Source organism: Anastrepha obliqua, chromosome 5, assembly GCF_027943255.1.
Source record: "Anastrepha obliqua isolate idAnaObli1 chromosome 5, idAnaObli1_1.0, whole genome shotgun sequence".
NCBI classification, from domain to species: domain Eukaryota; kingdom Metazoa; phylum Arthropoda; class Insecta; order Diptera; family Tephritidae; genus Anastrepha; species Anastrepha obliqua.
The window spans coordinates 112472509-112498325 of NC_072896.1; the positions used below are offsets into that span (position 1 = coordinate 112472509).

Consider the following 25817-nt stretch of genomic DNA (forward strand, 5'->3'; position numbering starts at 1 on the left):
CCAAGACGCACACCTCAAATTGGAGGAGGAGATCAACATCCAACAAAAGGTGGGCAATGATAATTCGCTTTTCGTACTAGTGGCTTTACATTTAAAGACACTTCTCGATCCGGAATGCCCCCGCATCAATAATTTTGACCCTGACCTCCAGAAATGTATCAAAAGTAGACATTCGTCAAATAAGGCTTTTTATATCTCGTCATTTATGGGCTTCTACCAAGAAAATAAACAATAACTTTTGATTTGTTTCGCTAGTAATTGGACGGTTTTAATGCTTGCATAGTTGAAATGCAATGAGAAAGTGACAGGAAATAATACATACCGAAAACAGGCAATATAATAAATTATATTGATTTTTTGACTTAACGATTTTATTAAAATATATTTTCGGAACGGTCTGCAAGTCACTACACAAAGACACAATAGTTGTTCTTAGGAGACTCTGACGAAATATGAAAAAAAATTAAAAAATAGCCCCGGTTTAGATCTTTATACATAATTGGGTTCTTTTCATTTGGCACACCCTTTGCAACTTTTGGAACTCGGCAAAAATGACATTCAGTTGAAGTTTTTTTTAATTATTTTATTAATTTAATTTTTTTATTAATTATTTTATTTTTATGTTTTTTTATTTTATATTTTATTTTTAATTTTTTAATGTTTTTTTTTTATTTTACATTTGCTATTTTTTACATTTTACATTAATTATTTGTATTTACGTATATTTGTTTATTAATTTCTACTTTTTTTTAATTTTTAAATTATTTTATTTTTAATTTTTTTAATGTTTTTTTATTTTACATTTGATATTTTTTACATTTTACATTAATTTTTTTTTAATTACGAACATTTGTTTATTAATTTCTACTTTTTTTAATTTTTAAAATATTTTATTTTTAATTTTTTAAATTTTTTTTATATTTTACATTTGATATTTTTTACATTTTACATTAATTTTTTTTATTTACATACATTTGTTTTTTAATTTCTTAAGAGCGAAAAACCATTCCCTTCACAGAAAAAAGTTATCAAACAAAATACATTATGATAATTTTAATATATATTTTTTATGTGATTTATGTTACTATTTAAAGATTACACAAATGCAAACATTTAACAATTCTGTTTATCTGTCTATTCTTTTCAAATGTGTCGTTTTGAGTGTAGAACTTTCTTGCAAATTCCTTCTATAATACAATTTACGTTAATTGTTTTTCTTTTTTTTTGCCAAAATGAGTCGCCGAGAATAAAGTGAGTACACTCGCATGCTCACGTTGTTTACTTATTTAGATGTACTTTCCTTATTTTTCTGTTTATTTTTAATGCCTTCTTTCGTTCAATAAAACATAAATTGGAAAAACACAAGAAGCCGCTAAACAAAATAAGCAAAGATAGCGCCAATTGTATGAATGCAGCCTACAATGGCTCATTTGGCCGCTATATTTTCTTTCCTGTTGCATATAACTATGTATATGTATTGTCCTGACTTAAATAAAAATCACTAATATTAAAAATACCTGCATTTTGTTTTAAATGAAAATTGGAATAATTTTTTTTTATTGCGAACATAAAGAAGAAGCTCTTTCCCCAGACTCTCTACGATCGGAACTCACTTTAGGGTGCACATCAAGTGTTCGTATGTATCCAAAAACAAACAACAAAAAAAAACTAAAAATAAATCTCTCAGCGCTGGGCAGCCTCAAACATGTACATACCTCAGTATGTATATATAAGCGGCAACAGAGCACATTTTGAATGAGTTAAGAATGAATCGAAGAAGGTTCGCAATCGCAGAAACACGTCAATCAATTTTTACAATCAATTGCGTTTAATTAAAATTTATACCGTGAATTTTCTAGAAGGAATCTATTAAAAACCTGATCAGTCAGTTCAATCCAAAAAGCAAAAAAAAAAAATAAAAATAAATAAATGAAAAATTAGTGCATAAAGTTCTCGCTCTATTTACGAATTTTCACGCATTAAGGCGCAAGAAAGCCCAAAAATTATTGAACTAAGCGAACTATCACCAACATACAGTACTGCTCAAGGTGTAGCAGCTGAAAAATTTACAACAGAAATGCTTAAATCACGTATTGAAATCGATCCATTGCTAGGTCGCAGCCTGGTGACTACAGAACCAGTTAAGAAGGGCGACATAGTTGTAGAGGAGTCACCCTTTGCGGTGGGACCCAAACAGAATAGCGGTATCGTTTGTCTCGGTTGTTATCGCGATTTGATTTTCGGCGAAGATGGTGATTCGCTGGATCGTTGCGAAAAGTGTGATTGGCCATTGTGTAGTGCGTGTTTTGATGCACCCGATCATCTGGATGAGTGTGCGATATTTGCTAAAGCAAAAGTCCATTTTGCCGGAAATGTCAGTGAAGATGGAGTTTGCACACAACTGGATTGCATAACACCTTTGAGGTTAGTAATGAGTGAATGCATTTGATCGATTCCCTTTTACACCAATTTTAGTTCGTCTGTTGTTTGAAGCTTATGGCTTTCTTTTGTTGACATGATTTTGGCAAAGAGATATGTATATATGTATGTATGTATGTACGTAAATATGTGCGTAGGTAAACAAATAAAAAAAACATGGTGCTACAAAGGAAATTGATAAGGACATTTATAATTTTACAGAGCTGCTTTCTTAATGGCTGGTTAGCGTACAGCTGTCAGTTAATTTCTGATACAAATTATCTGAAGATTGGTGTCAAAGGATTAATTTTATGGATTTTTGAACGCTCCTTTTTAGTTTATTCAATTATCTTTAGCTATTTAAGCTTATATCAGTTTACGTCTCGTGAGTAAAAACTATTATTATGCTTTAGACTTGAAAGATATGGAATGAAAAAAATTGCCCACTGGTTAATTGCTAACCTAAACCAAAACTGACTTTGGCGGCATATCATTCGTATAATATATTTTAAATATTGTAAGGGGTGGTTAAGTTTTAAGGGCCGGTGTTGATTTTGAATAAAATACAATTGTTTTACGAAATTATTGTCATTTCTCTCTATTATGATAATATTGGTATGGCTCAATTATGTATAAAACAAAATATTGGCAAAATGGCCGCTGTGGCCTCGGCGGCGCACCTCCAAAGACCACCAAATCCAAATAGTTCCTTATCTAAAGGGTGGTTAAATTTCAAGGACCGGTGTTGATTTTGAATAAAATACAATTATTTTAGGAAATTATTGTCATTTATCTTTATTATGATAATATTGGTAGGGCTCAATTACGTATGGAACAAAATATCGGCCAAATAGCCGCGGCGTTCTCGGCGGCACAACCCCGATCCGATGGTCCAAATTTTCGATGACGCTGAAGCATAATTGAGGTTCTTTGCCGTTAATGTGCCGAATTATCTCATTCTTTAGCTCTTGAATTGTTTCTGGCTTATCGACGTACACCTTTTCTTTCAAATAACCCCAAAGAAAGAAGTCCAACGGTGTCGTTGACGTTTAGGTGTGGTACACATTCAACATCGGCCCTTGAAATGTAACCACCCTTTATAAAGCAATAACTCGCTTGCAAGGCAAAATGGTCCAGTAGCCGAGCTTCCAGAATATGTTTTATAAGTTAATTTGTAAAGTATAAATGTAATATTAATAATAATAACATACCTAAAGCAATAATTGCCGTCGGCAGAGCAACTGGTGTGTTGCACTGCACTTTTTCGGGTAAATATGTATGTATGAAAAAAGTGCAAAGCAGAATATAGCAAAGTAACTAGCGATTCGAGCTACATAGCTTAAGGGGTTAGGGGTAGTGAGATTTTCCAAAAAATTGGACTTTTTTTGCATTTTCTTAAAGTTAAAGGATCTTAAAAATATTGTGTGAAAATTTGAAATGAAGCCGACAACAACAATTAACGAAGGGCGCTCGGGAGCATTTGAGAGCAAGTAGCTAAAAAAAATGGATACCGCACGTATGAAAGTGGCAGATAAGCGCGCTAACGGTAACACTCGAGAAGGTAGAATGCTGCCTACATAGCAAACTACTACAGCAAATCGATATTTTGGAAGCTGCTATGACGGCTGAAGAACTATGATATGGCCCAGGAATAGATGACGCAGTTTAAGTAATTAAGTTATTCGTATAACTCTACATAAATCGATAGCAAAACTTTAAATGCGTTCTTCTCAAAACTATGTTTTTTGAACTGGTGATCACTGTAACTTAAAAACCACTCGGTACATTTCAATAAAATTTATACTGCTTTTGAAAAACATAAAAAACTCGGACCTTTTCGAAGAACTTTTTTTTTAATTCCGATTTTTTTTTTAACAATTAATTGTCGGTTTTTTTCTCGAAAGTCTGAAAAATATTTCCTGAGGCCGCCATATTGTTAATTTAAAAAAAACTTCGATCAGGCACAAAATTATCTTCTTCTTCTTAATTGGCGCGATAACCGCTTACGCGATTACATATTAATAAAACTAAGTTCTCTTCGCCGATTGATTTTGGATGAATCTCCTAGGACTTGTGATGATCACCGCAAGGGACTTCTGGAGAAACGGGCTCCACACAAACAGCGATAACTTTTATACATACAATTATTAACTTTTTTGTTGAAACCTTGCTAAAGTCAAGTCGAAACATGATTTGTTTTTATTTTTGTAAAATAAAGCAATTGATCAGTAAAAAAAAAATATATAAAATCATAATTTTTTCGGGCCTCTGACCTCTGACCCCTAACCCCTCAATCACAATTTTTTCAATTTCGCTTTGGAAAATTGTGATTTGCATTTATGATAAAAAATTCGAAACATTTTGGTTACTACTTACAGTTTTTCCGTGTGGGTTTTTATTTAATACTGTAGAAGCGGTGTTTATTGCAGTGTGTCGGCAACTTTTTCTTATATAGGTGGGCCATGTAAAATTTGCTTTTTTAATCGGCTATAAAAAAAAAACTAATTAATATTTTTTCAAACTTTTTTTTTTTATTTTGAAGATTGAACATTGTCATTTATGAATGAAAAATAATATCGTTCAAATGACTGCCACGACTGACTTTACAGTAAGCCATTCGATCAACCCAATTTTTAAGCACATTTTCGATTGTTTGAACTCCAATTTCATGAATGGCAACTTCGATTTCGTGTTTTAAAGCATCAATCGTCTCTGGATGGTTTGCATAGCTCCCAACGGCTCCCTACAAAAAATAGTCCAATGGGCTTAAATCACAGCCCCGAAGCGACCAATTGATATCGGAATTTCGGCTGATTATTCGGTTCTCAAAAACGGTAGCCAAAAGTTCGAGTGTAACTTTGGCAGTGTGACAAGTTGCACCGTCTCACAGAAATAGGTGATTAAAAAAGCAAACGCTATATGGCCCACCCTGTATGTTTCTGCTGTTGAATATTTTGTGGTGTTTGCGAATACTGCAATTTTATTTTTCACCCTTTGGATTGTAATTTCCGATATCCGATTCCGAATAAATGAAAAATAGAGCCGTTATAAATTTATTTATGTACAGAAAAAAGGATTATTCATGACGTATAAAAGATAAATATTTAAATTTTTTTAGCATGAAAGTATGCACAAAACTACGAGTCACAATTACTCAATAAACGGTGTAGTCTTCATTGTTGACGAGTATAGCCTCACATTTTCTTCATGCTTTGAATCAGCTTTTCTGCGTAGTTCGTCGACAAACAGGACTAGATTTTTCGAACTTGACACACGAGTTGCTTTAAATCGTGGACTGGCCTATCGGCAAGAAGCGTTTTCATAGTTCTCCACACATTTTCAATGGGGTTGCGTTTGGAGACTTGGAAGGCCAAACATTTTTTTGTTTTGTTGTTTCTCAATGTGTTTTTCTGAGGATATGTTCACCTCCTTCAGTCGACGTTCGATGGTGTTGATACTCACATCTATTCCCTTTTTAGCAGGAACTGATCGTGCTTGGTGTAGTCGCAAAGAAGGGTCCCGCTTAAAAAGTTGGACGATCACTTTATCCTGTTTTTTTTGTGGTCACTCGCTTCAAGCCGCGCTCGGAAAGTCATCAACATTTTTGTACACCTTATACCGCTGACTCCACATCACATTTGCGCAAAAATTTTACGCAAAAATAATGAAGTTCTTTTCCCCCAAACTAATATATGGACTATACAGCACTCACGGCACCTCAACACTTCCATCCTCTTCAAGTTCAAACCGTAAACAAAAATTAGAAAAATTCCACAAACTTTTTAAGCAGAATTTCAAGAAAATTTGTTAGTATGCAGTATTAAAGCTTAGTTATTAGCACTATTATATACATTTTTTTTCAGAACAAAGGGATTAATATTTTTTAATGGAAGGAGCTCCCAAAAATTACATTTGTCTGGAGGCACCTAAGGAGTATTAGTAAGGCGGCGTTGATAGAGGGCAAATTGTTTCGCTTAAACTTATTACTTGTGATGCCCATGCTCAGTCAATACCGTTTGCGTTGTCGTTCCTCCCAATATTGTTATTAACTGTAGACTAAAAACTAGCAATTGCAAGTATATGAACACCACAGACAACGCCAAAAGAGAATTCGACCACCGTTTCCTTCTACTTATTTCCCATAAAATTTGACTTAAAAAAATGCCATCATCAAATTACGAATTTGGACACCAAGTGAAGCCAACTCATTCTCCACCTGATCTTTTCTCTTCCTCTGCTATCACCAGCTGGTATCAGATCGAATACTTTCAAAGCCGATATGAACCAGGACGACATAGCCTAGCCAACGTAGCCACTGGATCTTTATTCGTTGTACTATGTCTATGTCGTCGTAAAGCTCATACAGCTCATTTGCGATACTCGCCGTCGCCAACGTGGAAAGTTTCAAAAAATCTTACGCAGAATCTTTCACTCCAAGGGACGCATCATCGAATATTGTTATTGTCCAAGCTTCTGCGCCATTCGTTAGGAACGGCATGATGAGAGCCTTGTAGAGTGTTAGTTTTTTTTCGTCGAGAGAGAACTGTTGGCAGGGTTCCGATACCCTAATGCGACGTTTGTTTGATGGCAGGAGGTACTTTGTTTTGTCCTCGTTCACCACCAGACCCATACGCTTTGCTTCTTTATCCAGTTTGGAAAAGGCAGAACTAACAGCGCGGTTGTTAAGGAAGTCGAATCTTATCAGAAAAATATTTAGAGATATAGCTCTTTTGTACCTCAGCTAGTTAGGGACATTTTTTTTTATCAATAGGTGTGCTAAATATGTAAAATATATACAAAAATGTTAATTTTTGAGCATTTCCCTTTGAAAAATTCAAACAAAACGTTAAGCAATTAAGTTCCGATCAATAATAAAAACCAAAAAAAATTTTTAGTTCTTATAATGAAAACTTTTTATGCGATACTTGAATATACGCATTAGTTTTTACCGTTATTTATTCAGTACTCGATATTTGTTGCGATACCACAAACAATCAAAATTATCATGCAGTGCGACATAAAATGTTACTTATACGCACTGTTGTCCAAACCACATTATAAATACATATATGCATTTATTTTCATTAGAAAAATATTTCATAAGTGCCGGTTACAAATGAGAACACAGATATTTTAAGATATGTTTCTTATGGACTCCCCTTTTAATAAGCATAAATTCAAACTCAGAAATTTATATGAGCCTTTTAAGTACAATATAATTTTCGGGGTCACAAAATGTTTTTCAAAAAATAAATTTTCTTCGAAAAAAATACCTTTTTCAAAATTTTAATTTATTTCATTGCAGCCACTGAAAAAATTCCCAAAATATGTTAATTTTCTTCGCCGCCACAGTGGCATAACCTCTTAAAACGGTACGTTCATGCGTGATCTGCCTTTGCATCTATGAAAATGGATGTGCATATCTCCTAATTTTTTCTTACAAAACCAATGTAAGCTAAACATTTTCGAAAGTAAATGCAAACGCGGCTAAAATAAGCAAATGAAATAATTTATCACTCCGTCAAAAATGCAGCGAAAGTGCGCAGCCAGCGACAAAATTTAGCAACAGATATGCAGATACATATGTACATACATACATACATATGTCCATACTACATACAGAGGAGCGCATGAATCCACAATCCGTCGACTAGTGTTCATACTAGGCATATTAGTATAAATTCTTCATACTGTATTAAAATTTATTTCTAACCATTCTGCACACACATAGTACATCCACATAAACCCTTAAATCATCTGTATCGCTACAAAAATTCGCACCACAAGGCATTATGCGATTTTGCTATCTTACTTTTTGAGCACATAAATGAATTTTAGTGTATGAAATGGACACATCCAAAACGTTACTCAGTTTAAATCGTACAGCCGTGCGGAGCAATTCAATTTTAGGACGTTATTTGATAGTTGAGAGCGCTGCAAAGGCCAACGATTTGTTAGTGGAAGAATTACCATTTATACATGGGCCAAAATGTAATGGACCTACAGTGTGTCTGGAGTGTTATGCGCCAGTGAAATGTAATAATGCTGCAGCGGATCAGCGCTGTGAGGAGTGCAAGTGGCCATTGTGTGCAAATTGCAATGATGCTGGAGCGAAATACCATCGCCGCTGGGAGTGTTCGGTGTTTTGTCAGGCGCGTGCAAAATTCATTCCATTGCAATGCGATGCGAATGGGTGTCCGCAGTTGGATTGTATAACGACGTTGAGGTATAACTACATTGATTCGAGATAATTGGATAAACGATTTAGAGATTTCGATTGAATTTTTAAGGATATTGATTGTTTGGGTGTTATTTAATTCTTATTTAACAAAATTTAATTAATTTAGAGTGTTGTAGGTAGATATACGTCATATGAATGCTTTTGTCAAAAATAATAGAGTTATTTCTACTAGATTTCATAAAAGAAATGCCAAGAACGCAATTTAATTTTTTTTATAACATTCTACTAATGTTAGTTCAAATGCCAAATCAAAGGGCATGAGCGCCAGAAGAGCGTGTGTTATATAACGGAATAAGTTGCACTCAGTGAACTTGTCTCCTTTTACAGCTTAATTAGCGAGATATGAGAAGTTATGTTAATTAACATAACTGTGTATCAGCATGGGCACACTTGTTAACAGACGGGGTTTTAACAGACGAGAAAACGTTTTATTTTGTATTACCGAAAAGTTTTAGTTAAATGAATACTTCAAAAGCGTATCTCTCCACTTTCATATTTTTTAGATGTGCCGTTATTCATGCAAAGGAGCGATTTGTGCCTATTTATTTATGTACAATATATTCGAATTAAAATGAAATTAAAGACCAGTGCACCATAGGTACGTGGGTGGGTGGGCGCACGATATTATAAATCTTAAGTATAATCCATCCCGCGCGAATTTAAAATCACCAGTAAAAAAAATTTAAATTTTTGCAAACGAAAAATTAAACTGACAAACGGAAATCATTGATTTGACACACTTTTACCTAATATTATTTTGTTTAATATTTTTGCATGCTCTGCAAAGTGGCATGGAGTAACGGGCACTGCAACCGAGCATTTGCATAGTGCCCTATTAAAATTGATTTTATTTAATTTTTTGTTTTTATTTGAGTGCTCGATTGGTAAGTCGTGCAAAAAGTGGAAAAATGTCGACCCATAAAAAATAAGCCAGTGCACAGTGGTCCGGCGGCCGGACAAAATTCAATTTTTCAACAATTTTGAAATAAAAATTTGATAATGCAGATGTTTTCCTAAATATTCAAGGTAGATTTCCTGAAAATATTACTTAATTTAAAAAATTGTTCATTGTAGTTTTTTGACTTTAAACATGAAATTGTATGCAAATCGTACTTCATACAAGAGTTTCATTTTCATGTCTGCAAATAAATATTACCATTTGATTGTTAACCAAATATTGAAAAAAAAGATAATTGAATATATTAATGGAAACAGTAATAATTCTCTTAAGTTGTGGTACAAAACCCAATTTTTGTTTTTGAAATTTCAAAATTTTTCGAAAATTTTTTTTTTAAAGATAATTTTTTCGAGTGGTCCACACCGGTCCACTTGAACTCAACATGAGTGATGTAGCCACATATTTCAGCTATGATCTCAAACTGAAACCTGTTGCGCAAAGTTGCGCAAATTAAAAATAATGTAGCTTTTGTGCATTTACCCACAGGCAAAACGTTACATATGGCATATGCAATTTTGTGTAAAAGACAGAAAAAGACATCACAGACCCCATCAGCATTATAATATCAAAAACTAAGGTTCCGAAAAACAAGCCAAAACCATTTTCAAAAATTTGAAAAATGATCCAGCCTCAGAAAACAGCTCATCAGAAACCGAGTAATCTGAATCATAAAAAAAAATTAAAAATGAAAAACAAAAAACAAAAAAACAATTAAATATCCAAAAAAAATTTAAAAACTAAAACAAAAAAAAAATTTTAAAATTAAAAATAAAAAAAAATTAAAAATTATTTACAAAAAAAAAAAAAAAAAAAAAATTAAAAAAAAGAAAATAAAAAATAAAAAAAATCTTAAAACAAAAAAAAAATGAGGAGAGAATAACCTTACGTAAACCTCCACGTGGTACTCTCTGGGGTCGTGAAAAATGACTGAACGACTGAACTCACCAGCTAATTACGGAGTAAAAATGTATTTATAGTATTCAATGAATTTAAAATTTGCTAAAACTAAGGTCAGGTTCGTCATCACTGATCCTTAAAACCCCTAAATATATATTCCTAAATATATATTTTCAGCTTAATTAAATGAGTTTTTGAATTTTGTCCGCCAACGCCTTCTGGTCGGACCACTGTGCAGTGCGATAAAACTAAAAATTTAACTATCAGTCACGAAACTTTACTCTTAGCGAAATTGGTGCTAAAGTTAGATTTGGTAGAGTCACAATTTTACTTCAAAGTATTTGAACTTCGAAGAAACAAAAATATTATTATATTTAAAAATACTTTAATTGAAGGCCATTAAAAACTTTTAATAAATAAACTCCACCAAACGCTTTATTTTTGGAATTTTATACTAAAACAGTCAAGGCTCAAAATGTGTAAAAATATAATAAAAATTGTGTGGATTTCAGTACCCGCTACTGTAAATGGTATATATCGGCTATTTTTTAAACTAAAACTATCACTCTACAAGGCTCTCATCATGCCCGCCTAATCATATGGCGCAGAAGCGTCGACGATGATAACATCCGATGAAGCGACGCTTGGAGTGCTTGAGAGAAAAAGTCTGTGCAAGATTATTGGACCTTTGCACGTTGGCAACGGCGAATATTGCAGGCGTTGAAACAAAGAGCTGTATGAGCTTTACGACGACATAGACATAGCACAACGCATGAAGATCCAGCGGCTTCGTTGGCTGGCTCATGTCGTCCGAATGGGTATAAACGCTCCGGCTCTCAAAGTATTCGATGAGGTACCAGCTGGTGGTAGTAGAAGATCAGGTAGAGAAGGATTTGGCTTCTCTTAGTGTGTCCAATTTGCGCCGGTTAGCACGAGAAAAAAACGACTGGCGCGCTTTGTTAAACTGGGCCAAAATCGGTTATCGTACCAATCAATAAGAAGAAGAAGAAGCACAAAACTGCAAAGCTTAGAAGTTGAAATGAACTGGATCTGCAACATTTTTATTCTTATTTTTAATAAGTATAGTCATTTCTTCTCATTTCTGGGGGAAAAGAGAAAATTTCATTACAAATTACAACCACATAAACTGCGAAAATGTATTGTATTACAAAATGTATTAGAAATGCGGTTCCAGACTTAAAAATAAGCTGGAAGTGACTAATAATTACTTTTTATGTATAAAGAGTGATCAATCATGAGGTGCTTTTTTCAATAGTTAAAAAAAAAAAAAATGTAATTATGTTCAAAACCTTTATTTATCATTTGAAAGGACATTCTTTGACATTTACTTTTTGAATATGACTTCATTCAAATGTTGGCCGCAACTACGCTTAAGGTGGTCCATTCTGAAGGTCCAATTTTCAATCACTCGTTCGAGCATTTCGACTGGTATGTCGTGAATAACACGCGTAATGTTGGCTTCCAGAGCTTCAATCGTAGCTGGTTTATCAGCATAGACCTTGGACTTCACGAATCCCCAAAGAAAAAAGTCCAAAGGTGTGATATCACAAGATCTTGGTGGCCAACTCACAGGTCCTAAACGTTAAATCAGCTGCTCTCCGAAATGACTTCTCAATAAAGTCATTGTTTCACGAGCTGTATGGCAAGTGGCTCCGTCTTGTTGAAACCAAATGTCGTAGAGATCATTAGATTCAATTTCAGGAGCCCAATCAGCAAAGCGGTGACGTGCAGGAAGGTCATTTGGCTTTAGTTCTTGTACGAGCTGTATTTTGTATGCTTTTAAATGAAGATCCTTCCGTAAAATTGACCAAGTTGTTCCATACGACAGTCCAAGTTGCTGAGAACGGTGCCGAATCGATTCATCGCGGTTTTCACGTACACTCTCTGCTACTGCCGCTATATTCTCAATGCTTCTTGCTGGACGTGGTCTATTCGGTCGAGAATTATCCACCAATGAATATTCGGATTCAAATTTGTTGATAGTATGTCGAATAGTGTTTAAGGCAGGCCGATTATGTTGACCATAATGCGGTCTAAGCGCACGAAAAACATTTGTCACAGAACGCTGATTTTCATAATACAGTTGAACAATTTGTAGACGTTGTTGCGGTGTGAGTCTTTCCATGATGAAATGCCAAACGCTGTTCAACAAATCCACGATGACAGTTTGCCACAACTCGCGCGCGATCTGTAAAAAAAACGCAAATGAAAAAAACTCCTCTTAATTGATCACCCGTTATAATATAATTTGGTAGTGGCATCCTTTATCTTATGTTTGTCCAAGGTGCTCCTCCTAATTGTGGTGGGTGGCTTCATGTTATTCCACAAAAGGAGATACCTGTAATTTTAAGCTGACTCCGAATGGCAGAAATGTTTTTTTTTTTCTACGAGTAGCTTTTTTCATGGCAGAAATACACTCGGAGGTTTGCCATTGCCTGCCCAAGGGCGATCGCTACTAGAAAAACCGCTTCTATTATCGTTTACTGTTTCATGCCCGAAGATTCGAACCTTCCGCATGGTAGTCACGCACCAATCCTATGACGGCCGCCGTATGCTTTTAAATACCTATAACAATGAAAATAAGGCTTGTTGAGTTTTTAATGGAATTGGAATTAGCTTAGATGCTTAAGCTCTTAATTCTATCTCTGCATGCAGCTCTACATGACGACTATGACCCTTGCAAAGGATAAAGAACTGTATATATTTTTTATTGAGCGTGATCACGTGTGTTAAACTCCAAGCTGAATTAAAAAATCTTCAAAAAAAATATTTCAAATAGTGGGTGTTACTTTTATTTTGATTACAGGTGGGGCCCGCGACATTAGATTATGATACGTATACTCAAGCCTGTGTCGGCTGCTCAAATACTGCATCAGTTGAATTGAATTTTCGCTCACTTTTTCCAGCATTTATAGTTTTTTCTTGTAAATAATATGAAAAATTATACATTTCAAAGATTCAGTTGCTGCCAGTTTGTCGCTACAGACTTAAATCTTCACATATCCTCTCAGTTAATAATCTAGTGACCTCACATCGTCATCGAAAACCACGATATGTTTTGTAAAATTGACGTGCACACATTTTATTTGATTTGCGTAACACGTTTGAAGAAGCTTTTGAATTTTTCTAAAAATATTAACTAAAAAATATGTCAGACAGTAATGACCGATTGACAGTTTAAAGACAGGACAGCCCTCAACAAGGTTTATTTTTAATAAACATTGTTATTTACCATTTAAATAAAAAACAAATTGTATGCCTTTATAAATTTTAGATTTTTTCTCAGCAGCATTTTGACAGTTTCCTTATGTCTGTCTGGTTTTCATTATGTAAATTTTGTGGCAAAGCGTGCCATCGTTATGACAAAACTCTGATAAAATCAATTTTCTCGAAAAAATTTGTTTACTTACATCCACATCAGAATATATAGTAATTTTCCGGCGAACGTGCAGCAAAAAATTTAAGTAAAATAAAACTTGGCAGCGCCATAAAGATTTTTGAAAATGCAGAAAGCCTTACTATCTAAGTGCATGCGTATGTATGTACATATGTATGTTTGTACGTATTCATGTCGATATTTTATCTAACTAAAATAAACAATAATGGTTCAAATTAGTGGCAAAAGTAAAATAAGTGTGTGATGTGCGTCACTAGTGACTTGTGTACCTAAATGAATGCATATATGTATATACATACATACATATGTATGTATGTACCATCTGCGCCACATTCACGTTTCAGAAAAAATCTAAAACTGTTGAATTATCGTGACATTCTCGCCACTCTCATATTTCAATGCGTTTAAATAAAATATTTGGCAAGTGATATAGGGAAGATGTGTGCTTCATTACTTTTAACCGAAATTGAATTCTAGAATGAAAGCGCTTGTACTCGTATATGCACATATGTATGTATGTATATATACGCATGAGCATAATACAACTCTCTTCTTTTGCGTAGAAGTAGGTACATAACAACAAATATCTGCTTAAATAATTTTAATATTGTTTCTCAAACATTCCAAACAGTTATTTAGACTGAGCTGCCCCTCCATTTTTTGATGTATTTGTAAGAGTGCGCTCATCTTATTTACTTACTTATTTACTACAACTACCACACAACCGTTGCTAGGTTTTTGGACTAGCTTTTTCTCCAACTTGTCTTGGACATCTTGAAAATTTTTTGCTATAACTAAACCAACAAATAGCAGATGGATTGCATGAGAGGTGTTTTTATGGTAAGCAAGTATTTGGCGGTTTGGCATGGCCCTTCGTGAGGCTACCGGTTTTAGAAATAGAAAAAACGTTCTATCATTTAATGCCACAATTTCACAGTAGACATTGAACCGGGGGTCAACCGACAAGTAGGTAGTCTGATACAAATCTACTCGGCTACGACGACCGCTAACTAATCTTCGAACGGCTACTGGTTTTTATAGAGATCACAAATATTTTTGGCAAATCAGTCTTTCATGATATACAAATTGAAGTAAAAAATGAGGGCAACTTCGCTGTGTAGATGAGGTGCCTGAGAGAACAAACAAGCGAAAATTTCTAAACAAAAATTAATAATAAGGAAGCTGACAGCAAAAAAAAAAGTTCTGTTCGTTAATAAAATTAACCATCACAAAAATTAGCCATTAATCCAAATTAAGAGCATAACCGTAAATTCTCTCTCAAAGTAAAGAAAAGCAAAAAAGTTAACGTACGGAAAATTATCCAGCACTTGCAAAAACTGGTAGAAGAAGACATATCTGCTGATTTTTTTTTTACAAATTTTGGATTGTCAAAAAAAAAATTACGATAAATATATTTTATAAAGCCATATTTTTTATTGTTAAATGCAAGGCGAACAGGAAATTGAAAACATTTGAATTCTAACGGCATATCCGATGGTATCATTGGTATTCGCGGTATTAAAACGTCTTCACCAGAGTATTTTCCATTCAAAATTGTTGCTTCAATGACGTTATTCATCAATCTCTTAACTGTTAATCCAGTGCCATTACATAGTCGTGGTTGATTTATGTTTCTCAACATAATAATCGGTGCTCCTATTTTCAAGTTTAGCATGTGTGGCGGTAATCCAGGTAAATCAAAGGAATTCAAAAATTCAGTGGGATAATTTACAATATCATCTTGAATTGTAACAGTGTCAACGGATCGATTTGTTTGTTCTGGACTTGGTATGTTGGCCAAAATAGCCGCATTCATTTCATTCACATCTTTATTTTTGCCAGCCATTATGGCTCGTTCACTAAGCCAATCATGATTTTTGTAATTTTGAGGCAAATTTGGGAAAATAATTTGAATTAACTGTTCTTTCGTTTGACTTATTTGACAAAAGTTTGGTTGTAAAGTTATTAAGCCAGTTAAATTAGCGACAGGAACTTTGCCATTTCCAATATCCAATAATTGCTGTGAAAATTCAGCAGCTGATGGATCATTTTGCATAAGAATACGTACATTTGTAGTTAGTTTGAGTGTTTGAACATGTCTCCACAAATATGATGATTTCAAACATGCAGCCAATTTATCTACTACAGTTGCTCGAGGAATAATAGGCAATGTTTGTCTAAAATCACCTGCCAGCAGCACTAAGGCACGACCAAACATTTCATTTTTACTACGTAAATCTCGTAATGCCCTATCAAGCGCTTCTAGTGACTTTTTATTTGCCATCGTGCACTCATCCCATACAATTACGTGTGCGAAAAAGCGGAGAAGGAGAAGAGAACTGTTCTATTCCCCCCGCTTTAACCCAGCTATGTGTTCAGGTGCAAATGACTTTTTTGCGTGAAGCCTGATATAAAATAAGTTCTATTTACTCTTCTTAAATTTATATAAACTTTTCCAGGCGAAGTATAATAAAAAAACTGACATATATTTGCTTCAACCGTATATTTGTGAGTACACAGGTAGTACGTAAATATATGAACGATATAGGTAATATCTCATATTAGCATAACCTTTCTGCAAAAAATTAAGGAAACGATCACCAATCAGGCCGGCAATGATACAATGAATTTTTCACTATAACTGACTTCAGATTAACGTTTATATAATAAGCGGATATGTAACATTTTAAAATTTCTTTTGACTTTTTTTTTTAATTTTTAATAATAAGTGGTATTCCTCTTCCTCTTCCTGTAGCTATTCCTTTTCCTCTTCCATCTCCAGCTCCATCTCCTTTCTTTACCTCGGAAACGGGCAGTAAAAATTACTTCACTTAAAAGCTTTCATCAACAGCTTCCATCTGATACCCATATTCTACAAACACTTACAAGGGTACCTTGGTTCACCTTTTCGGCTATATCTCGAGACCCTGGTAACTCAGAGATCTAAAAAATACTCTGTATTAAAGCACTCATCAGTAGCTTTGATTTGATACCCACAATGTAAAAACACATCCTAGGGTTACCCGGGTCCTCGTTTAGGCCTTCGGCAGCGCCACCTGGTGGCGAGTGGAATCAATAAACATATTATAATAACCTTCACTTTCACTTTCATAATAATCGGTCCAGACACACACGACCAAAATGTATTCAATTCTAATGAATGCTATGTGCGGTACAAAAAATACGTGCGGCAAATAGCAAAAACACACTCTCTTAACTGGCGCACCGCACACACACGCGTTATCGGATTTCAACCAAACTTCACAGAAACCAACAATGTGTGAAACTTTCATTGTTTTCCTTACACGCGTTGCTGAGATTACCGGAGACAAATGCACACTTTTTTTCGGCTTAATTTTTATATATATAGATATATATTTTTTTTTTAAGTTTAATCATACGCTTTCAGATCGTATGAGTCATCTCTTTTGCATCAAAGTGCCAGTTTGCTTTCTCAATTTTATATTTTTTTCGTGTTAACGAACGCCTATTTGCATAAATTATTATATAATTTTTTTGCTTTTGATCTGTAAAATGTTTTAACGGCTTTTTGCAACTTTTGAACAACTGACTGAGCCGAACAAACGAGGATAACGATTTTTCAGTATGCTTTCTCATGGTATACAGTTCTACGTACCGAAATGACCCGGCTTTTCCGACCAAGGGCTGCTGCCCCAGTAAACTAGCCTTGTCTAGTTTGCTGAACCTTATCCCGCGTTTGTCACTTGATCAGCTTCATGCAGCAGAACTGCTCCCAATACTTCTCGTTAGGGCTGGTATTGAGCCTAATTCTGAAACTGAAGTTTATTTCTTTTGCGTTTGTGAAAGAAGGCTCCAGCCAAATTTCACATCGGTTAGATATAATCAGTGCAACGGGTGGTGACACCTTAAGACCTGCTCAGTCCATAAGACACATATGGAGTGGGGTACGGTACACTAGACAGGGCACTAACCGTCACTAACACTCAGATAAACCGCGGACTCAACCAAAACCGCCCCTGCGAGAGAGGACTGTCCTAGTAGCGTTGGACTTAAAAAAGGCGTTCGATACAGTCAGCTATGCCACGCTACTAGGTGATATTTTACAGTCGACACTCCCGCCAGGGCTGAAGAGGTGGACCGCAAACTACCTGAGTGGTCGTCATTCGCCGGTACTATTTCGAAACCAAACCTCTAAACAGAGGAAAATAAAGCAAGGAGTTCCGCAGGGTGGTGTCCTTTCACTCTTGCTTTTTAACTTCGACATCTCGAAACTTCCCCAGCCACCAGAGGGAGTCTCCCTCGTCTCATACGCCGACGATTGCACGATAATGGCGTTGGGCAATGACATTGATGGCCTGTGCGCCAAGGTAAACGACTACCTCGCCTGCCTTTCTCGCTTCTTCATGGCGAGGAACCTACAACTTTCCCCTACTAAGTCCACGGCCACCTGGGTAAAGGAGGTCAAATTGCAACTTACGGTAAAAGTCGATGACACACCAATTCCAACTGTAAACAACCCCAGAATATTGGGGGTTACCTTCGACAGTTTGCTCTTCTTCTAAGCGCATACAACCGCTATTCCCACTAAAGTCCAAAATCGCCACAAGGTCCTCAAATCGCTTCCCGGCAGCACTTGGGGCAAAGACAAAGAAATGTTGTTATAGACATTTAAGGCAATAGGCCGGCAGGTTTTAAACTATGCTGCGCCTGTCTGGTCGCCTGAAACCATTGATTTGCAGTGGACGAAGCTTCAGACCTGCCATAAGGACTGCGGCAGGATGTCTCCTGATGTCATCAATAGAACATCTTCATAACGAGGCCCATATGCTACCTGTGAAAGAGCATAATAATCTGCTCAGAAAGCAGTTCCTGCTAGGGTGTTACCGCAAATCTCACCCATGCAAACACCTGCTTGAGCTTGAGCCACCTCCCAGGCATATCAGGAGGCACCTCCTTAACTACGCGGACGAGATCCAGGACAAAACAGAGAGACAATTGCTGGATCGGACAGTGTACAGACAGACAATCAACGACATTCATCGGGAGACTCTTACCACCTTCTTAAGCTCTCCCTGGGTAACCTTGGCACAACAACGTTGTGGATATTGTAGCAGGTTAAACCCCTACTTATCTATTTTCTCTGTCACTATTTTCAATTGAACTAAAATTAAATGAAAACAATAAAGACATATACAGTATAACTCATGTACTCCACTGTAAAATTAGTTTTGAGCCACCACGTCAAAAAAGAACAATTCCTCAATGTACAAACTGTCAGAGATACGGACATAGAAAAAACTACTGTATGGTAGATCCAGTCTGCGTTAAATGTGCTGGTAAACACAAGACAAATATGTGTAAAATTAAGAACAAAGCGGAAACAGACCAAATTAAATGTGCTCATTGTGGCGAAAACCATACAGCTAATTATAGAGGCTGCGAAATCTACAATAAACTCCAAGTACAAAGATATCCGACACTACGCAAAAAAGAAATTCACGCCGCACAAGAACAAGGCAATAATGAACATCACCAGGAAAATCTCGGCACTAATACAAATCAAACCCTTATACCAGGCGTTTCTTATGCACAAGCAGCATCAACGAAAACATTAACAAACGAATTTAACAACCCTAATAGTACCACATCAAGTATAGATGATTTAACTGAACTTAAAACTATGATGAAACAATTGATAACACAAATGGCCACCATGATGAACATTGTAACCACACTGGTATTGAAGCTAGATGGTCACACTAAGTAAAATAAAAATAGCAATTTGGAACGCAAACGGACTTACGCGCCACGAACTAGAACTCAAGACTTTTATTCTAGACAAAGCAATTGACATTATGCTAATATCCGAAACTCATGCAACTCATAAAACTTTTGTAAATATACCCAATTACAACATACACTACACAAATCACCCAGATAACAAGGTTCACGGAGGAACTGCAATAATCATCAAAAAAACAATTAAATACCACGAACTTGATGGTTATAGAAAAAATAACATACAAGCAACGACAGTTTCAATAAATAGCTCAAATGGACCAATAACAATATCAGCAGTATACTGTCCGCCAAAATTCAATAACACAAAAGAGCAATACCTGGAATATTTAAACGGACTAGGAAGTCGATATATCGCTGGAGGTGACTACAATGCAAAAAATTCTATTTGGGGATCAAGGTTAACAACTTCGAAAGGCCGAAAATTACTAGACGCTATAAGAGAAAATAATGGGCACTTCATAAGCACCGGAGAGCCGACGTACTGGCCTACAGACATCAGAAAACAACCAAATTTAATTGATTTATGTATTGTTAAAAATATTCCACAATCCCATATCACCATCAAGTCATGTTTGGAGCTATCATCGGATCATTCCCCACTTCTAATGACAATTCTTGGATCTCTGCACCAACAAACTTTTAGAGGACTATATAATAATAAAACAGACTGGAATTATTTCCGACAAAGTGTGGAAGCACAATTGACTATAAATATTTCATTAAAAACGGAAAACGAGATTGACTCAGCAATAGCTTTTTTCAACGATTCCATCATCAAAGCCCTCACCCTTTCGACACCAAATATAAAAATTCAACAAAAAGAGTCTATTCCAATACATATCAAACAAAAAATTCAACAAAAAAGGAAACTCCGTAAAAAGTGGCAAACTACTAAACATCCCGAAGATAAGGCAAAACTTAACAAATCAACAACTGAATTAAAAACATTATTAAAACAACACCAGGATAATACATAACTTGGGGGCCACAGCAGTTAACAATTATTCCCTATGGAAAGCAACTAAAAACTTAGTTAAAGCAGTTCCACATAAACCTCCCATCAAAACACATCACGGAACTTGGGCAAAGACCAATAAAGAGAAGGCAAACACACTAGCTGAACACTTTAAAACAATATTCTCAAACGAAAAAGACAACCAGCACATTGAACAAAATGTAAATACGAGTAACCCAGAAAAGAGAATGAAAATGACAACCTCAGCAGAAATCAGATATCATTTGAAAAATGTGAACAGTAAAAAAGCACCGATCTAATAAAAGCTTCGATCTAATAAATGGTAAAATACTAAAAGAACTACCTGATGTAGCAATTACATATATACGACAAATATTCAACAGCATATTAAGGACACAATGCTTCCCACGCCTCTGGAAAGTTGCACAAATAACGGCAATCCCCAAACCAGGTAAAAGTGCATCAGAAATGACATCATATCGCCCTATCAGTCTCTTGCCCATTCTTTCAAAAGTGTTCGAAAAAATACTCTTTGCCAGATTAGACAAAATTCTGATAGAAAAAAATATAATACCAAGCCATCAATTTGGATTTAGACGACAGCATTCAACTGTGCAACAAGTCCACAGAGTTATAAACAAAATATTAAATGATATGGAAAATAAAAGGTTCTGCATAGCTGTCTACCTGGATATTGCAAAAGCTTTTGACAGGGTTTGGCATAAAGGACTACTACATAAGCTCAGCCAAATATTACCACGGAATCACTTCACCATTCTCAAAAGTTATCTGGAAAACCGACATTTCTTTATAAAGTTCGAAGACGAATGCTCAAGCATGATGCAAATGACAGCAGGTGTACCCCAAGGTAGTGTCCTAGGGCCTCTATTGTACCTGATATTTACAGCAGATATACCGATCCCAACCACAAAAAATTGCATGATAGCCACATTCGCGGATGACACGGTTTTAATGGCATCGGATAAAATAGAAAAAAACGCGACTGACATTCTTCAACAAACAATAAATAACACCGTATCATGGTTCGATAATTGGGGAATAGAAGCCAACAAAGATAAAACGGTACAAGTAATATATACAAACAGAAAGCCTAAGAAACATAAATTAACAATAAAAAACAATGAAATAAAAATCCTTCCTAGTGCAAAGTACCTTGGCATAACTATAGATGAAAAACTAAATTGGAAACGACATATACAAAACAAACGAAATGAAATCAAAAACAATTATATTGGCTGTTGGCTAAAAATTCAAAACTAAGCCTTAACAACAAAGTAGTGATATATAAATCTATAATCTCACCCATTTGGAAATATTGCATTGAAATCTGGGGCACAGCAAAAAAAAAAAAAAATATCAAAATAATTCAAAGGACGCAATCTAAAATACTTCGAACAATAACAAAAGCAGGCTGGTATATACCAAACGACGTGATCCACAGCGACCTCAATATCGACACAATAGATGACACAATTAGAAAATACAGCATCAAGCATATAAAACGACTAACAAATCATCAAAATAAACAAATGCGCAAACTACCACAATCGGAGAAAGCGGGAAAACGAAGATTAAAACGATTAACTCCAACAGAACTCACAATTTAACAAAACAATAAAGAAAAACAAAAATAATAATAATAATAAATAATAATAATAATAATTATAACACAGAAAATAATATAATGTAGCATAATCTGAAGCAAAATTGAATGTTTATCTAGCATTAGTTAGAGAACAAAGAATTCCAATACTACTTTAAAAATAATTAATATACTTATTGTTAAAATTTAACAGATTGTAATTTAAAAAGGGAAATAATAAAAATAAAAAAAATCTAGAATCGACCCCAACATACTAAACATGTGTCCGGCATTTGAGGTACCCCGTACGACACTAATCACCTTTTCACATGTCTACACGGCCTCGAACTCGCATAATGCGCTGGTAAAACCACGTAGCACCACACGCGGAACCGAGCCACATCACTCCGCCACCTTTGCTCCTCAACTCGTGTGTGAGAACCAACCAGCCGCTCTTGATCGCCCAGACAATGCAATTCTTGCAATGATTTGTACCACTTTTCCAGGTGCTCTGGCCTGCGCATCATTAAAGTTTGAACACGTGACTACGTTGTCGCCTGCTGTAGAGCTCTGCACCCGTAATCACCCAGAGTGGTGCGGCCGCATATTACCAACAGACCAAAACAACCACAGTGGCATACACAGAAATACCAACGCAAACAGGCTGACGCGTCTCTCATACCCCGAATCAGGAGCCTCATTTCGAAGCACTTCAAGCTACTACAAGTAAACTGTAGCGGATCCTCCAGCATGATTGAAGCCGACATGAAATTTTAATACCTGCAGTCCAAGAAACAAAACTCCACAGTAGTTCCTTCCTCATTACCAGAGAGGGCTATGATGTACACCGTAAAGATCGCGAGCGAAATAAAGGTTGTAAAACCGTTGTCTATCGCATCTTTCTCTGGTGAGACTCAATAGGGAAATTTATTTCGATTTGAAAGCTATTGAGTGCCTAATGAACTTCAAGTATCTTTATTGGATATGTAGTGGTGCTCGAAAATCTTAGGTAGCTCCCAGCCGAGTACTTCAAACAGAGATAGGCTTAAATTCTTACACGAGACTCGAAGTAGTTTTCTATTGCTTTCTCATCAAACTAATGTGGGTATGAGGAAATAGAGCTGCTATTTACGAAAATTGTACGGCCACCGATTTGGCTAGGGCACATTTAGAGTGGCTCGCTGGGTCATTGAGCAAATAGCTAATTTAGTACTTAAGGGGGTCTTCTGGTCTCCAGCGAAAAAAAAATCGATTTTTTTTTTTGCATAATTTTGTTGTATGTGTATGCGAGAATACGCCACAGAAAGGATTTTTTGAAAATCGCATTTTTTCACATTTTTCTGGGCACCGAAGTGTACCCTCCTCCGGCCGTTTTATCATAAGCTTTATCTTTAAACGCGTTTCCCCGAAAATCGTGTTTTTTAAGCATTTTGGTCACACTTTTCATAGTAGTTATACTCCGATTTCAATGGTTTTGGTCTTCAAAGGTTCGGAAAACTTACCGCTAAGTTTCCCCGTGTACGATTTTTGAAATTTTTTTTCATTCCATTTTTATAACCTTTTAAAGTTCAAAAAATTAGCAAAAAAAAAATTTTTTTTGCAAATTGTTGCATAACTTTTGAAAAAAATTAAAAAAAAAAAAGTCTGTCACGGGAAAACTTAACCAGGGCAACTCTGAAGGCAACGCATATCTAATTTTTGCTTTCTGATTACCCAGGTGGAAAAACCGTGACCAAAATGGAAACCTGTTTCGTTTGGAGGTGGACGTCTTCAGCGCCATTTCAAGGTCGCGGGTGTTAATTTTTTTCAAAGTCAAAACCATTTTTTAAAAGCCAAAACATGTACCTTCAAAATAAAAAAAAAAAATTTTTAAATATTCACAGGATTTGTCACAATCAATCCCCAAAAAAACCCTTCATTTCAGGGCCTCGAGACCAGAAGACCCCCTTAAACTTAAAAAGGATTCTACAATCAAAAACCTACAATTTCTACTCTTCTCTTTCTTACAGAGTCCTTCTTGCCAAAGAATTCGACCCCAATCGTTGGGAACTCGAAATAGCACCCATGGAATACCACAACGAAGAACGTCGCAAATTAAGTGATGTTTGGAATGCCGATTTCGTGAATATTGCTCAATACCTGCGCGGACCATGCCGATTGGCTGATCGTTTCTCTGAAGATCTCATAATGCAAGTGGTGGGCATTTTGGAGGTGAACGCATTCGAAGCACGTACCGTACAAGGATACGCACTACGATGCCTATATCCAATTACCGGTATATTGGCGCATAATTGTGTACCGAATACATTTCGCACCATACATCCGAGTGAGGGATATAGGTAATTTTCATATTTCAAAACTAAAGGAAAAACGTAACACGTAATTCTCGTCGTCTCGTTTTGTCCAATTACCTATAGAATTCGATTGCGCGCCATGTGCGATATAGGTGAGGGACAACAGCTGCAGCACTCCTACACATACACTCTGAATGGCACCGCCCAGCGACAGGAGCACCTGAAGGCCGGCAAATTCTTCACTTGTGAATGCAAACGCTGCAAGGATCCCACCGAGCTGGGTACAAATTTCAGCACATTCAAGTGCAGTAAATGCGAAGATGGTTGGTTGTTGTCGACAAATCCACTGGGTAGGTTTTCTCAAATAATTATTTGTACTTCAATTACTTTATTGTGCGCCAATTTCAATTCAGATTCCTCATGCGACTGGAAATGTACACTGTGCACTTTCAAAACATCCAACAATGCCGTACAGAAGGCATTAACAGTTATGCAAGCGGAAGTGGCCGTTATACAAGCGATGGAACCTAGTCCACAGAAGCTGCAAGAAACCGAAAAACTTATGCGGAAATATTGTGTCGTTGTACATCCTCTGCACTTTATACAAATTGGTCTGCGACAGAGCCTCATTGAGATGTATGGTCGTGTCGCAGAATATGAATTAGCTGAATTGCCAGATGTCATGCTCGAGCACAAGGAGGAGCTATGCCGGCAGGTGTTGAAAGTTTTAGATGTATTCGAACCGGGTTTGAGTCGTACACGTGCAACTCTGCTCTACGAATTGCATGTGCCGTTGGTGTTGCTGGCCAAAAGCGGTTTCATAGCTGGTGTGCTATCAGCAGAGGCGTTGAGAGAGAAACTCCTTGACGTCATCGGCATACTCAGAGAATGCGTGGACATACTGCAGTACGAGGATCCAGAGACGCAAGAGGGTAATTTGTGCAGGGTGGCACAACAGGCAATGGAGCAGTTGATGCAGAGCGTGGAAGGTTTAACTGGAGATGAGTGATGGCGATAATCGGATCGTGCTTGCTTATTTATATATAGTATAATTATTATAAAGTATTCTCGAATTTGTTTTTATTTCTTTTATTGATTTTGTCTTTTACCATTTAAGAAAAAAAAAAAAAATGTGGCCGCTCAGCTCGAATGTTAATTATGAACCGGAAATAAAAAGTCTAATGATGTTAAATGAAGTTCTTTATACATATCAGATTAGATTAGATTC

At 35.9% G+C, this 25817-nt stretch overlaps 1 protein-coding gene across 2 annotated transcripts; it reads left to right on the forward strand.

The window, feature by feature from the left end:
- Positions 1-1743: 1743 nt before the first annotated feature.
- LOC129246987 (SET domain-containing protein SmydA-8) lies at positions 1744-25752 on the forward strand. Of its 2 annotated transcripts, none has more exons than XM_054885784.1 (4): positions 1744-2424; positions 24305-24634; positions 24713-24939; positions 25003-25752. In XM_054885784.1, exons 1-4 carry the CDS (start codon positions 2078-2080, stop codon positions 25596-25598), a joined length of 1500 nt encoding a protein of 499 aa, XP_054741759.1. In that variant the 5' UTR covers positions 1744-2077; the 3' UTR covers positions 25599-25752. The 2 variants fall into 2 exon arrangements, with proteins under 2 accessions (XP_054741759.1, XP_054741758.1); XM_054885783.1 differs by lacking the exon at positions 1744-2424 and adding an exon at positions 8265-8644.
- Positions 25753-25817: the final 65 nt, after the last annotated feature.